This window comes from Capricornis sumatraensis, chromosome 14 (genome assembly GCF_032405125.1).
Source record: "Capricornis sumatraensis isolate serow.1 chromosome 14, serow.2, whole genome shotgun sequence".
Lineage (NCBI taxonomy): Eukaryota > Metazoa > Chordata > Mammalia > Artiodactyla > Bovidae > Capricornis > Capricornis sumatraensis.
The window spans coordinates 36,164,210-36,184,325 of NC_091082.1; the positions used below are offsets into that span (position 1 = coordinate 36,164,210).

General features: G+C 42.3%; 1 protein-coding gene across 2 annotated transcripts in view; it reads right to left on the reverse strand.

The window, feature by feature from the left end:
• ENAH (ENAH actin regulator) overlaps nt 1-10,272 on the reverse strand; it is a 155,648-nt gene extending 145,376 nt beyond the window's left edge. For both annotated transcript variants that reach the window (XM_068985813.1, XM_068985812.1), the window contains exon 1: nt 10,190-10,272. In XM_068985813.1, coding sequence (XP_068841914.1) covers nt 10,190-10,194 — 5 coding nt within the window. In that variant the 5' untranslated portion in view covers nt 10,195-10,272. The remainder of the gene's footprint in view (nt 1-10,189) is intronic.
• Between the last annotated feature and the right edge of the window lie 9,844 nt (nt 10,273-20,116).

The following is a 20,116-nucleotide window of genomic DNA, read 5'->3' on the forward strand; positions in this document are numbered from 1 at the left end:
ACTTTCCATACCTTCCTAAATCTATGTAGAATCTGTACTGCTTTATAATGAAAAGAAAAAAAGTAATTAAAACAAACAATGACCAAACCTTTGTTTCGGTAATAGTAAATTGGGTTCATTTTCTTAAACCAAGGCAAATAAGAGACTAAAAAGAGATGAAAGTAAATGAAATGAAAACTTTTTTGATCCATAAACCTTTAATTGCTAAAAAAAAAAAAAAATTAACAGAAACAATTTGCTTGCAATACTAGCCTAATGTGAGATGAGAATTTGGAGGAGATGAGGCGGGGACTTCTCAAAGCAAAAGCAGACACACAAATATAAACAATATTTTATATCACAACACCTGCACAGAAAGATAAGTTCACTGCACTGTAAGACAGCAATTTGGATTCCCTTGAGATCTGACCTAAAGAGCTATTCATTTTATTTCACTTTATGGTCTGAGATTCTTTATGAATCTTCTTCCCTACCATGCTCACACATGTAACAACAGATACCAAAAAGGACAGGAGTGAGGACCTGGGCAGCACAGTTAGTCATTCTGACTTCATTATCATTAGACATATAGGTTTGTCAAGACCAGATGTCCTAGAAGGGCAAAATATCATCAAGGTTGATGATACCAAAGACAAAACTTTCTCTGGTATTTGTGATTACTGTAAACAGACCCAAGAAAAATCACTATCCAGATTAAACAGGTTTCTGAAGATTCTGATGGACTTGTTTCACTGATATTACCAGTGACTTGAGTCATCCTTGTTGTAACAGAGCTACCAGAGAGACGGCTGCTACCTGTGCATAAAGAACTCCAAAATTTGATCAGGCCTCTCAGAGGCACCATTAACTAACATTTCCACTTCAGCATTCCCACCTACCTGGTTCCCTAAAGAGAAAAGCCCAGTGGTTCTCTATCTTCATTCTCTCTTCTTTAGAAAACATGAAGATGTCAATTTAAAATATTAGTCCAAGAAGAATTGCTGCTTTTGAACTGTGGTGATGGAGAAGACTCTTGAGAGTCCCTTGGACTACAAGATCAAACCAGTCAATCCTAAAGGATATTAATCCTGAATATTCATTGGAAGGACTGATGCTGAACCTCCAATACTTTGGCCACCCGATGCAAAGAGCCGACTCAGAAAAGACCCTGATGCTGGGCAAGACTGAGGGCAGGAGGAGAAAGGGACAAGAGAGGATGACATGGTTGGATGGCATTACCAACTCAATGGACATGAGTCTGAGCAAACTCCAGGAGATGGTGATGAAGGGAAGCCTGGTGTGATGCAGACCATGGGGTCGCGAAGAGTCGGACACAACTGAGCGACAGAACAACAAAGTATATTCACAAGGTTGAACAATGATCATCATTGTTTAATTCTAGAACATCTCCCATCATCCCAGAAGGAAACCCAATATACACTGTGATTTTTAAGATATATATTTGGTCTTCCTCCACAGTTTCAGGCTCACAGCTCCCAAAACCCTTGAATTTCTGAAGTAGAGTGATAAAGGTGTCTTTTGGTTATGTGAATGAAGTAACTTTCAGAAGCACCCAAGGGTTCGGGCTAATGCCAGAAGGACCAACCACGTAACTACAGGGTTGGAACTTTCAGTGCCACACCCTACCCACTCCACCCCGTCTCCAAAGATGAGGAGAGGGGCTGGAAGTCCAATCAATCACCACTGGCCAATGGTTCAGTCGGTCATGACAATGTGAAGAGGCCTCTACAAAAACCCATAAGAATAGTTTTCAGGCTCTTTTTTGAGAGCTTCCACATCAGGGAACCAGACACTTCCATATGTCACCGTACCATGCCCCAAGTTCCACAAGGAAAGAAGCTCCTTTGTTCAGGAACGATGTAGCTCTTCATCTGGCTCATCCTTTTTAATATCTTTTTTAATAATAAAGGAGGAATCTAGTGAGTAAACGAGCTTTCCAGAGTTCTGCTGCTGCTGCTAAGTCACTTCAGTCGTGCCCGACTCTGTGCGACCCCACAGACGGCAGCCCACCAGGCTCCCCCTTCCCTGGGATTCTCCAAGCAAGAACACTGGAGTGGGGTGCCACCGCCTTCTCCAATGCATGAGAGTGAAAGTGAAGTCGCTCAGCCGTGTCTGACTCCTGGCAACCCCATGGACTGCAGCCTCCAGGCTCCCCCGTCCTTTGGGATTCTCCAGGCCAGAGCACTGGAGTGGGGTGCCACTGCCTTCTCCCAGAGTTCTGGAAGCCATTCTAAAAAATTACTCACACCTGAGGAGGGCGCTATGGGGCCCTCTGAGTCACAGCCAATCAGAAGTACAAGTAACAACCTGGACTTGAGACGCATCTCTGAAATGGAAAGGGGCTTCCCTGGTGGCACAGTCAGTAAAGAATCCACCTGCAACACAGAAAACCCAGGTTCGCTCCCTGGGTTGGGAAGATCTCGTGGAGAAAGGAATGGCTGCACACTCCAATATTCTTGCTGGAGAATCCTGGGGACAGAGGAGCCTGGTGGGCTAGAGTACCTGGGGACACACTGTCGGACACTGACACACGCGTTCTGAAACAAAAGGCGGGTCTTGTGGGGCTGAGTCCTTCACACGTGGAATCCGATTCCATCTCCAGGCAGGCAGTGTCAGAATTCAGCTGAATTCTCAAGACACCCTGAGGGCATCCACATACACTCATACACAGTGGAATGGGGTCGGGGAATCCTTTTGCACATACTCACTTCCCAATCCTCCTTCACTCTCCGAAAACCATAGCAACTATTAATCTTCTTCCTGTCATCAAAGTGGCTTTTTGTGTCCGACTTCCATTCACTTATCATGTTTCCAAACACGCTCCTTTTGGTTATTACGAGTAATGCTGCCATGAACATTTGTGTACAGCATGTATGGACATATATTTTTATTTATCTTGCGCATACTCCCTGGAGTGGAATTACCGGGTAATCTAGTAACTCTATGTTTGGCACTTGTTTTCTTAAGTGGCTGCACCATTTTACATCATTTTTCACATTTTTAACATAAACTTAGGAGATGTCAGACTTCCAGAGAAGTTGGGGATTTACTCTCACCAAGCCCATTTTACGTGCCAAATGTTATGCCAGGGTTTTAAATAATTTCTGATTTAATTTTCCTTAACAACTCTATAATGCAAAAAAGTATCTCCATTTTATAGAAAAAATTTGTATCTCAAAAATTGTGATCTACTCAAAGTAGGTTTATAACCTACTCTGAATTCAGGTTGACTTTAAAGCCTGTCCTTTTTACCCTCTTATATGCAACATTTTGGCCACCTGACGCGAAGCACTGACTCACTGGAACAGACCCTAATGCTGGGAAAGGTTGAAGGCGGGAGGAGAAGGGGACAACAGAGAATGAGATGGTTGGATGGCACCACCAATGCAATGGACATGAGTTTGAGTAGGCTCTGGGAGTTGGTGATGGACAGGGAAGCCTGGTGTGCTGATGTCCATGGGGTCACAGAGAGTCGGACATGACTGAGTGACTGAACTGAACTGATGCAACCTCTGCACTGAGCCATATGCATAGTTTCATACCAAAGGAATGCTTCAAAAAAATAAATGTAAGTTTATCAGTCATTAGAACAAAAATTTCTCAATCTACAGAAATTTCTAGAAAATGTAACAGGTCTCTTTCATAAATCAGTTTTAGCATTTCGTCAGTAAATGCTTTCTGCATGTAGAGTTACTTAAAACCAACCAATCTAAAAATCACCTAAGCATTATACAGATTCACTTCTTCCATCAAAGCTGTACCCACTGACCAAAAAAACTGGGCTATCTTCTGCTATGAGCTGAATTATTTCCCAGAAAAATCCATATATTGAAGCCCTATCCCCTCTTTGACTATATTCAGAGACAGGACATTAAGTAGGTAATTAAGGTTAGGTGAAGGTGAAGTTGCTCAGTCGTGTCCGACTCTTTGCGACCCCATAGATTGCAGCCTACCAGGCTCCTCCGTCCATGGGATTTTCCAGGTAAAAGTACTGGAGTGGGTTGTCATTTCCTTCTCCAATTAAGGTTAAGTAAGGTCATAAGGGTGGGGTCCAAATCCAAAAGGATCAGTGGCCTTTTAAGAAAAGGGAGAGACCTCTGTCTCTCTGCTATATGAGGACATAACAAGAAACTGTCCAAGAAGATGGCAGTCCTACCAGAACTGGCCATACTGGCACACTGACCTCAAGATTTCCAGCCTCCAGAACTTTAAGAAAATAAATCTCTATGGGATTTTGTTGTAGCACCTTGAGCTAATACACCTTTCTTCATGAATATCACAAACTATCCAATTATTGGTATTTTAAGCACTAATAAGGATCAAAACAAAGCAGTCATTAAGCAGAGTAGAAATCAGCTAAGCCAATAGACATGTATGCATTTTGAGCTTGTTGCTCAAAAATATTTGCAATTCCCATGATCAAAGAAACTAAAAAACAGAATGATGACCAATCTGTTAATTCAGAATTTAATGAGAAAGTCAAGGAAACCCAGTATCTTCCAAAAGGGCTTTGGAGTTAGACAAACCTGAGTCTGACTCTTTTTGGCCACTTCTGAGCTTTGTTCAGAGAAGGCAATCACACCCCATTCCAGTACTCTTGCCTGGAAAATCCCATGGACGGAGGAGCCTGGTGGGCTGCAGTCCATGGGGTAACGAAGAGTTGGACACAACCAAGTGACTTCACTTTCACTCTTCACTTTCATGCATTGGAGAAGGAAATGGCAACCCACTCCAGTGTTCTTGCCTGGAGAATCCCAGGGGAGGGGGAGCCTGGTGGGCTGCCGTCTATGGGGTCGTATGTCTATGTCACACGACTGAAGCACCTTAGCAGCAGCAGCAACAAAACTTTGTCTTTGAGTAAGAAACAAGCTCTCTACCTATTCTTGTGTTCAGGATGCTTGTTTTATTTGAATTAAATAACTTTATTAACATTTATTATATGCTGACTACTATTTTACATCCTCGAATACCCAGTATAGCTACAAAACATCAGGTGCTCCAGAAACAGTGGTGCTTATTGTTAGTGAACAGACTCTGGAAAAGGACACCAAGTCAAGCATTTACATAAGCACCCACCTTATGCCAAACATTTTGCTGGCACCATGAATATAAAAGCGCTGTCCTACTCTCAAGCGCTGTCCTACAGCGAGGGACAGAAAACTCCACATCATTATAAAACAGTGTAATAAACGCAATGGCAAAAAAATATGCAAAGGACACAGTAACACAGAAGAGAGCTGGGATGTAGATAAATCAAGGACTACTTCTCAGGTCTGACAAGGAATTCTCTTCCTGATTTCTATTCCAGAAAACTCTGTAAGCCTTTATTTGAGGAAGCATTCACTGAAGTACAGCCTCAGCTGAGACTCTCTCTTTGCCTTTTACTTTCACTCACTTCCATCCATCAATTCAGAGAAAGGGGAGAAGCGCACAGGAAGAACTCAAGTATCTTTTTCCTCCCCAACACCTGCAGAAAAATTGAAATCACATTTTTCCAAACCCTTCTTACACTTATGATAAAGACTGGGTGTTAGACAAAGAGAACAGATTTAGGCACAAGGGTGGGGGAGGAAAGGGTGGGATGTATGGAGAGAGTAACTTGGAAACATCTATTACCATATGTAAAGTAGATAGCCAATGGGAATTTGCTATATAACTCAGGAAACGCAATCAGAGCTGTGTAACAACCTAGAGGGGTGGGATGGCAAGGGAGGTTCAAGAGGCAGGGGACATTAGAAAAACAAAAAAGACTGGGAGTTTCACAAGTTATACATTCACCCCAGATTTAAGCTGTGTGTAGGGTAACCAAAGCTGTCAGTTGAGTAAGTCATTTCTTCTATACCAGCCAAATGGACCTGCCAGTTATTTCAGATATTCCAACTGGACTAACTGAAAACCTTGACTGCTGTAAAAACCAGTACATTTTCTTCATCAATCCACATTCTTATTCATGGTGTATTCCTTAATACCTACAAGGCAAAACAATGCCTAAATACAAAGCACTGGCATTCTAAAAAATGCAAATTTGGCTCCTGCCCCTAAAATTAACCTCTGTAAAAAAGCCACACATCCAAAATCTAGAAGCATAAAGCAAGATCCATGGGAACAGACAAATTACTATTACTATCCTTTCGTGGGCTCTCACTTGACCATTGACACAACAATACTTGAAATAATAGAATAATGTCCATATTTATCAGTTTTCTCCATTAACAAGTCAGCATATAAAACCTGGATCTTCTAAACTTTAGCTATGCCACACTCTTAAAATTATAAATGGAGGTAACAAAATCACAAAAACTACTTCAAAGACTAAAGATACACAAGGAAAGGAAACAAAGATCGGTTTCCTCACCTATAAAATAAGACTGGACTAGATCACAGATGGTTAAATTAGGAGCATACCAGGAAACACTATATTGCCACTCTGTACAACCTTCATCCCAATCAAACACCATGGCCCTTTTTCACAAAACCCAGAAATGTAGCTATGCCCTTATCAACATGGCAGCCACTATCAACTGCGAGTAGATAAGCAAAATATAACCATCCTTGAACTTGCCATCCTTGAACTAATGAAGTGAAGCAAACTACCGCAAAAGATTTACCTAACCATTCTGACACAGAACTAAGCCCTAAAACAAGGTGAGCAATGTAACTGCATAAGGTTCACAAGTACACAATACACACTCTCTTCTAGTCAATATTATCATTTGATCCTTAATACCCAGTAAAGAATTATCCCTATTTTTGAAGTGAAGTGGCTCAATAGCCACTTCAGGCTCCTCGGTCCATGGGATTTTCCAGGCATGAATACTGGAGTGGGTTGCCATTTCCTTCTCCAGGGGATCTTCCCGACCCAGGGATCAAACCCGGGGCTTCCGCATTGTAGGCAGACACTTTACCGTCTGAGCTACCAGGGAAGCATCCATGTTTTTAAATATAGATCAGGGAAATAAAGTGACCAGCTCAAGGTCATCCAGCTAATAAATGACTTGGCTGAATCCTCACAACTCAGCTACACCTTTTTTCCATGAGAAGGTCACAGAAGAGTGAGTGGAATCCTGGACTATTTAATACAGATCTAAGAATGTCAATCCAAAATCTTCTGAGCTTTTCTTAGCCACTAAGCTACATGCAACTATCTTATATCAGACAAGCTCCTCTATCAAAAAAAAAAAAAAAAATTTTTTTTGGTAACTAACCAACTAAGCAAAAATGTTATCATTTAAAAGGTATATACTATATTAATATTACACATAATCGCCTACCTCTATCACAAATCACCTTATACTTTTCAATCATTACATAAATGAAAAATAAGAGTAGAACAAAAAGTCAGATGTTCCACTAAGAAAAGTACCACTTTTTTAGGTCTCAACCCTCTCACTGTTTTGTATAAGAAATACATGTTCTCATTTTAATTCTCATCTGTTTTTTTAAAAAGTACTAACAAGTAATTCTATACACAGCTTTTAAATGTGCAGAATGCCATTAAGATTGCTTCAGGAACAGGACCTCAGAAAGCTGGACATGACCAACCAACTAAGCACAAGGTATTATTCCATTCCCTTCTGCAAAGGAGTTATTACATTATACCACAGTGAGAGTGCCACTTCTGAAACTAAAGTCATCTGAAAGATCTTATCACAAATGCCTAAAGCACAACATATTTATCACATCCCCTCTTCAGAATTATGACCAACTTAAGGGGAAATTTCCAACCCATGCACTCCTATTTCTGGATGGCCTTTAAAGCATCAGAACTACTCATAATTAGAGAGACTCAATTTAATAGAATAACATTTACGTCCTGGCATACTGGAAAGCATCGAGATCAAATCAATATGAATATAACCCAAAGAGCCATTTCTTACGCACCAAAATATGCCAGAGCTTTTTGCAACCAGCACTTTTTACTTCCTTACCAACTATCCTGCTTTTACAGCTATCTAAGGAAATGTGAATACATATAAGTCGCACAAACCACCTACCAAATAATCCAATGCCTTCCAAAGTGAAAAGCTGATCCTCTTTTCTGCTTGTAAATTATTCACAATTAGCCTACAAAGAATTACTGTACACTACTTTAACAAACTTTTCAGACCTGTGTACCATGTTCTTTATTTAAGCTACTGGAAAGCATCGGTGTAATTCCTCCCTTTCTACATTTAATAAGGAACAGAGCAGAGCAGGAAAACAGCTTAAAAGTTACAAATTACTTTTTATTAGAAAAGGAATTTTTAAGTGAAGATATAATTTACCTTTGACAGGTTGATAACTATACATGATAGTGATCAAACTTCACTGAATATTTTTTAATTTTTAAGTTTTTTTTCTTTTTGGTTCACATTCTTTGAATCTGACAACTTTACAATCATTTTATTTTAAAATAATTCACTTTCATTGTTTTACATTTTTCAATGTTGGGAAGTTTAACCAAAGTTTGGAAAAACTTGATAAATTTTCATCTCCAAGACCCCTATAATAAGCATTAAAAGTTACAGCAGAAACCAACAATATATTTTATTACAAGCCTTAACATTAGCAATGCTTTATTATAGTTCCAGAGTTTTCAAGGACATCAATAACTTGATTAAAAAAAAAAAAAAACTATGTTCAAAGGCATGGCTCAAGTTTTTCAAGCCATATTTTACAAAGTATGCCATAATTACATTTTGCACTGACCTATACTTGAAAATAACTTGCTTGTGAAATCACTAAGGAAAAGGGGTCACTTAGAGAGACAGCATTAAAAACAGTTTTTCAAGCCTTCAAATAAAGCTCCATAACTTGAATCAGAGATAAACAATTCAAATTCACAATAAGCTGAAAGCTATATCACAAATATATATATATATATAAACCAAAATGAGAAAGTAGTGTTCAATCTTGATAGGAAAAAAAAAAAGTTTAAAGTAGAAACTACTTGAGAAAGAATTCCAATGACATGACATTTTCTTGCCAAAACGCAGGAATGTGTAGATTATATCATTCAAATCACATTGTATTACATTATAAGGGTCTTGGCAATGGTTAGCCATTAATCTTTCAACACAAAGGAGATTCAAATCCAAACGAACTGTAAGACTATCTCTTCCAGAAGACAGAAATGGAGTAATTTACTTTTATCCACAATTGTTTAACCTAAAAGGAAGGCCTTAAGGATGATAACGCAGAATGGATCAGCCTTCAGTCTCCCAAGTCCCATTTCTCACGAAGTCTTGCACCAATCCGAAAAGAGAAGGTTATGGACACAAAACATAGGAAAGGCTGAAAAAAAATCTCCAATGAATGACACACCACATCATGGTTTATTCTCTAACACAATTGGAGAAACAAACACGAAAAATATCACACCATATGTTTCATCGTATCAATTAAAGTAACATTTTTACGACGGTACATTCAATTCTTTGGGGCCGAAGAAATAATTTAGCTTCTGTTTTATTGATTAGAGGGAAAAAGGCAGCTGCTGCAATGCAACACAGGCTGCTAGAGGAAGAAGAGAAAAGGGTTTTCCAAACAAATCCCTCCCCCGCCCCCGTTTACACATCCCGAACAACTTACTTATCGCAGTCTTTCACTGTGTTCCCCCGCCTCATATTAACGTAATAAATTCTTTCCCTTCCCCCACCACCGTGAAATTTCACCTTCCTGAGCTCTTTCACCTACCACTACCAGAGCACTTTATTCCCCACAGAAATTTCAGGTCTTTCAAACTTTTATCCTTTTTTTTTAGTTAAACACGAGAGTTTTGTTATCAAAGTGAACGAAATTTTTACATAGAGACGGAAAAATGCCTGTTTCCCAGCAACAAGCACGCTTCGATTCTCGAACCCCTCCCCATCTCCCAGGTTTGTCTCGCAAGGGCTGGGGGGGAGGGAGCCAGGAGCACATTAAATTTAGGAAGGGAAATCCTGGACGCAAGAGGAGCATTTGAGGAAAAACGGGAGAACGTCGAAAAGAGGAACGCCCCCCCCCCTCCCCAATAAGAGGGGCTGGGGAGGATTACAAGAAAGAAAGAAATGAGAAGGGACAAAGGGGGAGGGGGGAGATAGAGACCAGAGACCTGGGAGACGCGCCGGGCCGGGAGAGGGAAGGCGGGGTCCGGGGGGAGAGAGAGAGAGAGGGGTCGCGGCTCCCGCGGCACAATGGCCCGCCGGCCCCCGCCCCGCGCGCCCCTCACCTCATGGTGCCGGCCGCGCCGAGGCTTCCCCAGCAGCCGGGAGACGCGGGAGGCGCCGAGCCGAGCGGTGGGGGGGTCTCTCCTCCAGGGGCGGGGACGCAGCTCGAGGCCGGCAGACAAGTGTCCAGCTCCTCCTTCGGGCGGCCGCGGGGCTACACCATCTCCTCGCACAAAGGCGAGGCGCCGGTCCGGAGCGGGAGAGGAGCGGGCGAAAGAAAAGCTGGGGAGGGGGCGGAGAGGCCGAGGCGCCGACTGTGGGTCCCGCGGCCGTCGCAGCCCCCCACCTCCTCCTCCTTCACCTTCTCCTCTCCCGGGAGCTTCTTCGGCCGCCCTCGGAGGGGTGCCCGCCGGGGCCGCGCGTCCGGCCGCCGCTCCACAGGCTCGCGCCCCGCCGCGCCCGCCGCCGAGGCCGTGTGCAACCGGCAGCTGCGGCAGCCGCGGGAGGAGAGTCGGGATCGCCGCGAGGAGCCCGGGAGGAGGCGGGGCGCGCGGCGGAGGAGCACGCAGGCGCCGCCTTCCTCCCCTCCTTCCCCCGTGGGCGAGGGGGCGGTGCGGGGGGGAGGGGAGGCAGGGGGGCCGGGCTCCCCGCGCCGCGCCGCCGGCCCGGGACCCCGCCGGCCTGCGGGGAGCCGCGAGGGGCGGGAGCGGGCTCGGCGACGGCGGCTTAGCAAAGGCTCTTTGTTGCTTTCCCACCCCGCCCCCGCGCCCCGGCCCCCTGGGATCAGGGCTGCCCACACCCCCGCCCCGGGTTGTCCTTGGCCGTCGCGCCCCCCCCCCCCCAGTCTACTCCCGCTCCCCTGAGCCTGGGGGAGCTCCCGGGCCTCCCCCGCGCCGGAGCGCTGAGTGCCCAGAGTGGGGCGCCAGGACCTCCCGGTGCGGAACCTGCGAGCACAGGCGTGGGGAGCCGGGAGGCGGCAATCAGGATGCGTGAGACTGGGCCGGGCCGGGGGGACTCCGGATCTGCCCGTCCGGGTGCCCTCGCGCGGGGCTTGTCCTCAGCTCGCCCTGTTGCTGTATCTCACGACCCGGACTTGCCAGTCTTCGGGCATCCCGGCCAGCCCCACGGCCCGCCCCCGCCTCGCGCGGCTCCCGGCTATTCCTCCGGGCTGGGGGGAGGGGAGGCGTATACATGTAAAATATGGTCATCATTGTTCGCTTCGCTCCTTTTCTTTCCGAGGAATCCCAGTGTACTGTACCGATGTAACGAACTGATAGGCACACACCATGTATAGGGATGACTTCATCCCCGAAAGAACGCGGCCAACTCGCGGGGAAACGCAGTCGCCGGGAGACGCGCGAGGCATCGTGTGCAGCAGCAAGAGTGGAAGAAGAGAAACGCAGCTCGGGAAACCGCTTTCTGTCGTCATTAACAAAAAGGGAATTCCGGCCGCAACAGGGGGATAAAGGGTGGGAGACTCGGGGTGGGGGGCGGGAGGGCAGGGGGGCCGGGAAGGGATATGAATGATGTAATGATGGTTTTAAATTTTCCGTCATTGGTTTGGTCTTGAAATCACCTTTAAAAGGTAAAATGTAAAATGCTGGCGAAGCAAACTCATTTAAAGTCAGTGGCGTTGGAGGGGGGAGTCCATCCAGAAAGCCAGGAATAATAGTAGTGGGAGTTTTTAGGTATCCAGAAGCAAATCCAAAAATCAAATGAAAAATTAAACTGGACAAATTGCAGGCCTTTTGCAGTCCCAAGGAAAAGTGTGTGTTTTTTAAGATGACTGAGAAGGAAAAGGTCTGTTACTACTGGGTCCGTATGACTGGAGAATCTAAACCAAAATGGAGGACCAGCCATGACTCCGGAAATCTGGTCGAAAGTTTTGGTGTTTTATAAGATGGAGGTACAATTCAAATTATAGTTTTGATAACTGAGATCGTGTACACTTCCAAAAGAAAAGTGAACAGGTTATAGTCATACTTGGTGAATGCCTGACTTGTCTATAGTAGAACTGTGTGGCCCAGTTTTAACTATAAAAAGCTTCCCGGTTTCAGATTCAATACCAAGTTATTTTCTTTTTGGAACCTGCAGCCTCTAACCAACAGCCCTGTATACTCAGTGACCTGGAGCTATGGCAAAGGACCAGGGTGGCCTCAGGTAGTAAAAAGGCACAGTGACTCTGCTTAGACATGATGTGCTTGAACGCTAATTTCCACCCACATGTCTAATTACATCTTAACTATCACAGTGTATTTTATTCAGGGATCTCCAAGCACTGGAAAGGAAACAGTCTTGCCCATCAAATGTCCTTGCTGCCATATTACAGGTAGAGACAGAGAAATACAGAATCCGAGAACTGGATGAGTTTGTGCAATCACCACAATTAAAAACCATAGCTACTATGAGGCTCATTGTCCTATCCCAAGTACTCAACTGTTATTTATATAATTAAAATACATGCACCTCAGATATTCTCCAAATTAACCAGAGAACATTTGCTGTGGAGGTTTTTTCCTTGGAAAAGTAATAATAAGACATGTTGAACCATCTTGCATTCGACCACAAAGAATTCACACCAATTTGCCTTAGTCCATTCATAGCAATACAGTAAATCCAGCAGAGCTTATGTTTCAGGGAAAACTCTTACAAAGGGCCAAAAGGGGTGGAGATGTTGCTGTAATGACTCAAGCTATCTCCTGCCAGATACAAGAGGCAAGGATAAAAATGCCTTACAGATGACTCCATAACCTACTTCTCATTTGTGCAAGTTAATCCATCCTGCGCTAAATAAGTGATATATCACATCATCTTTATCCTTCCAGCAAGTGTTCCAATGGTATGGGCACCAAATTAAGCAATCCAAGTGGAAAATGCTGTTCTTATTTTCTATGTTTATTAAAAATGTACCAGCCAAGAATTTTGGCTGGCTACAACCATTTCCATACTTTTGGATGGCAGCCCGCCAGCTCACAAGTTGATCATACCATTGCCTTTGGATTTAGCTGTTGTGATGGGTGCCCTGACCTCCAAAGGTCATTCAGTGGAAAGGCAATTTGTTGGCTGTGACAAAATATTATTACTTCTTGTTCATATTTGGTTTAACAATAAAAGAGAGCAAAAGGGAAACTTGCGCTGGGAATTCACCAACTAATTCTGGTCACAAAGGAAACTTTGTGGAATGTGTTACTGTATAGAATAAAAGAATTTTAGAGATGGAAGGAATCTTAAGTCCAACCCACTCATTTTTTCAAAAAAGGAAAGTGAGGCCCAGAGAGGTTAAGTAAACTGCCCCACAGTCATGCAGTCTCTTTCTGGTAGAACTGGAACTTAAACCCAGGATTTCTAATTATTGGTCCATTGCTCCTTCTACCACATCATACTGCCTTCCTAGGGCATAAGTAAGTGAGTTAGTAAAATGTAAAGCTGCTTTAAAATTAGATGATTTTATTGGCTTGGCTGAATGGTGAAAATCGCTTGCATTTTTCTCTCACAAGGGTTGCTCAGCCTGAAGCCCAATACCTGGCCCTCAGATAGGCACCTGGATGTTTGGAAATAAACAAATAAATGAATAAATAAATGAATGACTGCTCTAATCAAGCAGATGAAGAGGAAACTTTTCATCAAAAGAAATACAATCTCTTCTTAGCAGTGAGTATATGGACTTAAACTTTGGCTTACAGAGCAACACCCCAACTTAACACCACAATGGAAGGTCTGCTCCAAGCCCTAGGTATGCAAAGCGATCCTCACGATCCCAAGTTGTTCTGTGCCTCTATTAGCAGTGTGTGCCCAAGTGTAAGATGAAACAAAACACACTTCTATTGAAGATGGGTTTGCTGCAGGAGTGTTGTCAGTCTGGCTCTGAGGGTTCTCTCAGAACAGGCCTTGTTTAAATTCGTCTGATAGCATCAGTGTAGGCTTGTCCTCCATTTATGGGCATGAGGAGGATGCATGACTAATGCTGCTCAGCAGTCAGGAAATCATTGCTAAGGATTGTAGGCACAGTCTCCTCCATCACCCAAAAAAGGGATCTCCCCTGAAAAATCAAGAGTTACATAGGGATGGGTGAGGACAAAAAGTAGTTTGGAGTGAATGTAATTGTATACTTTCACTTAGATGTAATGGGATTGGGTTTTCTTTCGTGGCAATTAATGTAATTTTTGTTTGTTTCCCCAAGAATGGGAAAAAAAACAATATATAACGTGATATTCCAGCAGGATTCAAGATATTTTTATTACTCATCTTTCAACTTTAGCTGTCCATATATAATCTTGGTTCAAAAATATTATCAGAAGGCAAAGATGTTAGAGCAAACTATTTGCCTCTCTGCCATTTGCATTTTTCTGCCATTTGTCATTTTTCTCCCTTCCAAATTAGTTAATTTCATTTCCTCTTTCCCAGAGTCTCTTTCTTTTCTTACTGCCACAGTGTTTAAACTTGGCAGAAGATTTCTAAAGCCTGAATAATATTAGAGTAACAATTGGTAGAGGCCACATTCTATACAATGCAAGGCATTATTTCCACAAAATTCAGCCATGGTTCCTGTTTAAAGAGTACAGCAGGTGGGCTTCATTTCTAGATAACAAGTCATGATGCTTTAGTAATTGGATTGAAAAGAAGCATCACCATAACCCTATTCTGAATTATCTCTTATAAAATCTGGCTGATAGCTTGGCAAGAAAAATGAGTGGTTGCCCTGTCTCTTGCATTGAATTGATTTACTTGTCCCATTGACTTAGTCAAATTTGAAAATACCAGTCAATTATCCTAGGGACATTATGATTGGGCAACAACTGACCTTGGAGTATTTCCTCAAAGGAGATCAGGGGAAGAGTTAATAAAAGATTATTTGTCTGGCTAATCATGGTAGAGAAGAAAGATATTATCACTAGGATGTATCCTGAATGAACTGTTTAAAGTCACACTGCCTAATACCATGTCTTTTGTAGCTTTCAGCCCACCTTTCAGGAAAATTTCAAAGCTCATTAAAAATCCCAATTATCTTTTTCTTTGAAACTATTGCTCAGCATGGTAACCTGGCCAAATTCCAGGTTGAGATATTATTTTCCTGGGTTTAACATAAAAATTCAATCTCTAATCAAGTTTTGCTAAAGCCAAAAGATAAGCAGCAATTATCAGAAAATAATTATTAATGTTACTAATTGTAATGCTTTCATTTGGCCTTGAAACATTCTAGTACTCAAGTCATTTATCATTGCTACCAACTTATGGTGAAATAGACTGGTGACACTGTATTTTGTGTATGAAGAAGTTGAGTGCTTGGACCAAAGTAGCCAGTGGCTAACTATTCTAAGATTATTGTTTAGTCACTCAGTTATGCCCAACTCTTTGTGACCCCATGGTCTGTAAGTCACCAGGCTCCTCTGTCTATGAGATTTCCCAGGCAAGACTATTACAGTGGGTTGCCATTTCCTTCTCCAGAGGATCTTCCGACTCAGTGATCAAGCCTACATCTTCTGTACTGACAAGCAGATTCTTTACTGCTAAGCCACTGAGGAAGCCCATTCTAGTGGCAAATGAATTGAATTGCAAATCAAAAATTAAGACAATTAAGGGCCAAATTTACTTTGATTCCCCTCTCCTCTCTGTACTAATTTGCTGGCTTTAGATGGAAGCCAACAAAGATTGGCTTTACATTTGAGGGAAGAAGTGTCCTTTGAGTCACAGGAATGTAAGAAATGAATGTAAGTGATTGGCTACCCAATAATGATGTGTGCTAATCTACTAGGCACTCATAGACACTCATTCAGTCCATCCTTACAATATTCCTTGAACCTGCACACCATTACTGTCATCCTTGCCATACTGTAGTTCATGAAGGTCAAGTACAGAAAGGTGGAGAGATTAACCCAAAGCCACCCAGCTAGGAAAGAAAAAGCTAGAAAGGCCATTTCCATGAGCCCACACTCCAGCTCTGCACCAGGTGGCTTCTATTTCACTTCACTTCTCTGATTAAAGAAAAGGAACAAAAGACTCAAGTTCCATTTAGGAAATGGAACGAACATAGTTAAAAACAAAGCAAACAAAACACAAGTCACTTAAGTCCCAATTGTGCCACAGCAATAGCCTGTCTTGTAAATCATGACATGGACTACCCAAACTATGAATAAACCCCTCCCTTAGCCAGAGATCTGTATATCAAGGGCCTATGCTTGTACCCTGTATCATGCAGGGACTCAGTATATGAGTTAACTGCATCTCCAAATTAGGGAACTTCTATTAAATTTTTTTTTTCAGCATAATAATGCTACTGAGAATGGACCAGTAATCATTCGTTCATTCACCCTCCTTCCCTTAGATATCCCAGCCATACAACTAGCAGAGGTTAACTGCGCTTATAGAGGTTCAGTTCAGTTCAGTCGCTCAGTCGTGTCCGACTCTTTGCAACCCCATGAATCGCAGCACGCCAGGCCTCCCTGTCCATCACCAACTCCCGGAGTTCATTCAGACTCACGTCCATGGAGTCGGTGATGCCATCCAGCCATCTCATCCTCTGTCGTCCCCTTCTTCTCCTGCCCCCAATCCCTCCCAACATCAGTCTTTTCCAATGAGTCAACTCTTCGCATGAGGGGGCCAAAGTACTGGAGTTTCAGCTTTAGCATCATTCCTTCCAAAGAAATCCCAGGGTTGATCTCCTTCAGAATGGACTTGTTGGATCTCCTTGCAGTCCAAGGGACTCTCAAGAGTCTTCTCCAACACCACAGTTCAAAAGCATCAATTCTTCGGCACTCAGCTTTCCTCACAGTCCAACTCTCACATCTATACATGACCACAGGAAAAACCATAGCCTTGACTAGACGGACCTTTGTTGGCAAAGTAATGTCTCTGCTTTTGAATATGCTACCTAGGTTGGTCATAATTTTTCTTCCAAGGAGTAAGCATCTTTTGATTTCATGGCTGCAGTCACCATCTGCAGTGCTTTTGGACCCCAAAAAAATAAATTTTGACACTGTTTCCACTGTTTCCCCATCTATTTCCCATGAAGTGATGGGACCAGATGCCATGATCTTTGTTTTCTGAATGTTGAGCTTTAGTTTCCTTAAATCAATTCAGTGAAGCAAAAACTCATATAGGAATCCTTGGAGTATATTGGCTAACATTTTCCGTTGAAAACAGAGCAATAAATGAAATGAAGCCAAGCCCAAGTGTGTTTTCAAAGGTGTTAAGAGAAGTGTCTATATACTCTTCATTAATATTCTAACTAATATCAGAGAGACTAGATAGGAAATACCATACCCCTTTGGTGACTCATGCTATCTTTAGCTACGGTTGTTTGCAAAGCAATTGACCATAAATGTCTTAGTCTAGATGAGACTTAACAAAAATCTTTGAAAAGGAATCATGTATTTTTTCATTTTTCTTGTGAAACTTTTTTAGGACTTAAGTACTCACTGCAAATTTATCACCAGTATGTATGGTTACAATATTTTAGGGAAAGGCCTTGAATAGAACTCTGCCATCTGAGCTTCCTGTTCAGGCTTTCTTGTCTAACTCAGGTGACATTTTATATCGTCAAGCATCTGATAAATAATTTTTCTTTAAATAGCTCCTGTTTATGTGGGTTTTTTGCAATGTTGCCTTCATTAAGCATCTCATTGTACTTGATTTTATTCAGTGTCTGTCACTTGCAAATATTTCCCTTCAAAAGTTCACAGTCTGGTCTTTTCCTACTTACTTTTCATTTTATTTTCTCTCCTGTTACTAATGAGATGGTGATCTTGATTTGCTTTATTTGAGTTATTTATGTCTTCAGACCTCTGTTTAATATTAAGTCAGGTTAGGCATGCCTTTCCTACTGAATGATGCCCAAATTAAGTTAAGAAACAATTCCTAAGAAAGCTGGTCTGTGATTCTTCATGTTCTTCTGGTATCCCAAACACTGGACAGTCTGTTTAATTTTGAAAGTTGATGTAACGAGCTAAGTTCATAGTTTATGTCAGGTTTGACTCAATGAATGCTTTCCAGAATAACTCTGTTCTAAAACTGGTTGGGATGAGACAAGTAGGGAAGGAAGAATTAAAGCAGTCTAAGTGATGAGCAAAAGTGCATAGAAGTTATTGACATGCAGCAATTTGATATCTTAGTTAACTCCTACTCATCTGACATCAGTTCATAAACTATAAGGCATATAACCCTCTCCTAATGATGGGGTTTTTAGTGAGAGGACACTCAGTGGAATATAGTTACAAGGGGCCCTGGTGCTATATCTACCATAGGTAATTATGTCCACTGTTCCCATCAACGTATCAAAGAACTATACTTAAAAGATAGATGCACAACAAGGACCTACTGTATAACACATGGAACTCTCCTCAGTACTCTGTAATAACCTAAATGGGAAAAGAGTAAGTACATGTATATGTAAAACTGAATCACTGTGCTGTATACCTAAAACTAATATAACACTGTTAAATTACTATAAAATGTTAAATAATATAAAATAAAAATTTTTATAAAAATCTGTCAAGGGAAAGGAACTTTTCTCCTTTGACCTTCTATTTGAGATCAATAGAAGGTCAAACCTATAGAGGTCAAACCTATATTTTTGGTTAGGTTTCTGGGGGCAGCTGATAGAAATCCAATTCAAAGTAGCTACCAGACCAAAATAACTGGCCAGTCAACCCACAAAATCATGAAAAAATAATGGTTATTGTTTCAAGGCGGCTAACGTTAAGGGATAGTTTGTTCTACAACAAAGTTAGCTGATACACCAATTTTCTTCTTCAAGAAGTTCCCACATTCTTTGAGGAGAGTGTTGGCTGCTGCACTGTGAGGGAAATGGTTGCTCTAGTTGAAGGATGTTCACTTTTGCCCAGGTTGTCTTGTCAAGAGATGCTCTGAAGACTTCTCAGAGTCTATGCACCTTTAGGCATCAGAAGTCCTCACTAGTTGGTTGATTATTATATTGATATTTGGAAGTTCTTCCTCCAAAAGAAGACAGAACCTGCGAAATGGGAAAGAATGCACAGGATAATAAAAAGGCAGGATACAAAATTAAAAGCAGATAAGACAGGAGCACTTGAGGTCATGAGCAAGAACCGTAACTTACAAACCAGGTAATCTAGATTCTTGTTTCTCTCTGCTTGTTTTTCTTTTGTTATCCACAGATCGTTAACAAAATCTTATTTGAATGCTCCAAATTGCTCTCGGTGGGTCCACAAGGTCTTAAAAGAAAAGTATCTGTCCATGCTCAAGTTCAAGTTTCTATGGGGGAAAGCACCCCTCTCAGGCCGTCAGGTTGGTGGCAAAGCTAAGTATGAGGAAGAAGCTCCTTCCCTCATCCACCAACTCTTAGGAATCAGCTCCTGCTCAGTTACCCTTGGCAGAGTTCTCAGTGAGGGACCATTGTCGGTATATCATGACTAAGGAGCCAGGCAGAAGTTGGGATGAAACCCGTGTTTCTCTCCAACTTGAAAAAGACACTGAAGTGATTCTTCAGAAGAGTTCAAGAAGGCCATTTCTCTCCAAAGAGGGAAGAAGGAATGAAGCAGAGATTCCTGGAGGTCTCATAGCAATATTTTGGATCTTGGCCTCCAGACTTACTAGGCAACAGTCCAGTTAAGTGACTTTAGTGAAGCTAGAGTACGTAAGAGATCTGAGAAGGCTCTAAGAAGGGAACTTAGAGCTCAAGACGCTTAGGTCTGATTAGAAGTGTTAATCTGGGTCAGGAAGGGAGTCAGAGAGAGGGGAGGCCCTTAAGAAATATCTGGAGTGCAGAGTTCTGGAAGCAGTCCTGAATATATCAATACACACATGCCCTTGTTGGAGGACCCTTGAATGTTTCTTTCATTAGAACCCCCAGCCTCTCTCTGCTGCCCTAGAAAGATTGATTGCATTGTAGTCCAAGTCGGAGGACAAGAGTTCCTACGTTCCTACGTTAATCACTCCTTTTAAAAGATTATAATAGACAAAAACCAACTTGAACTGAGGGAATTATTTCTCATGTCATAAAATCTCAGGAAAGG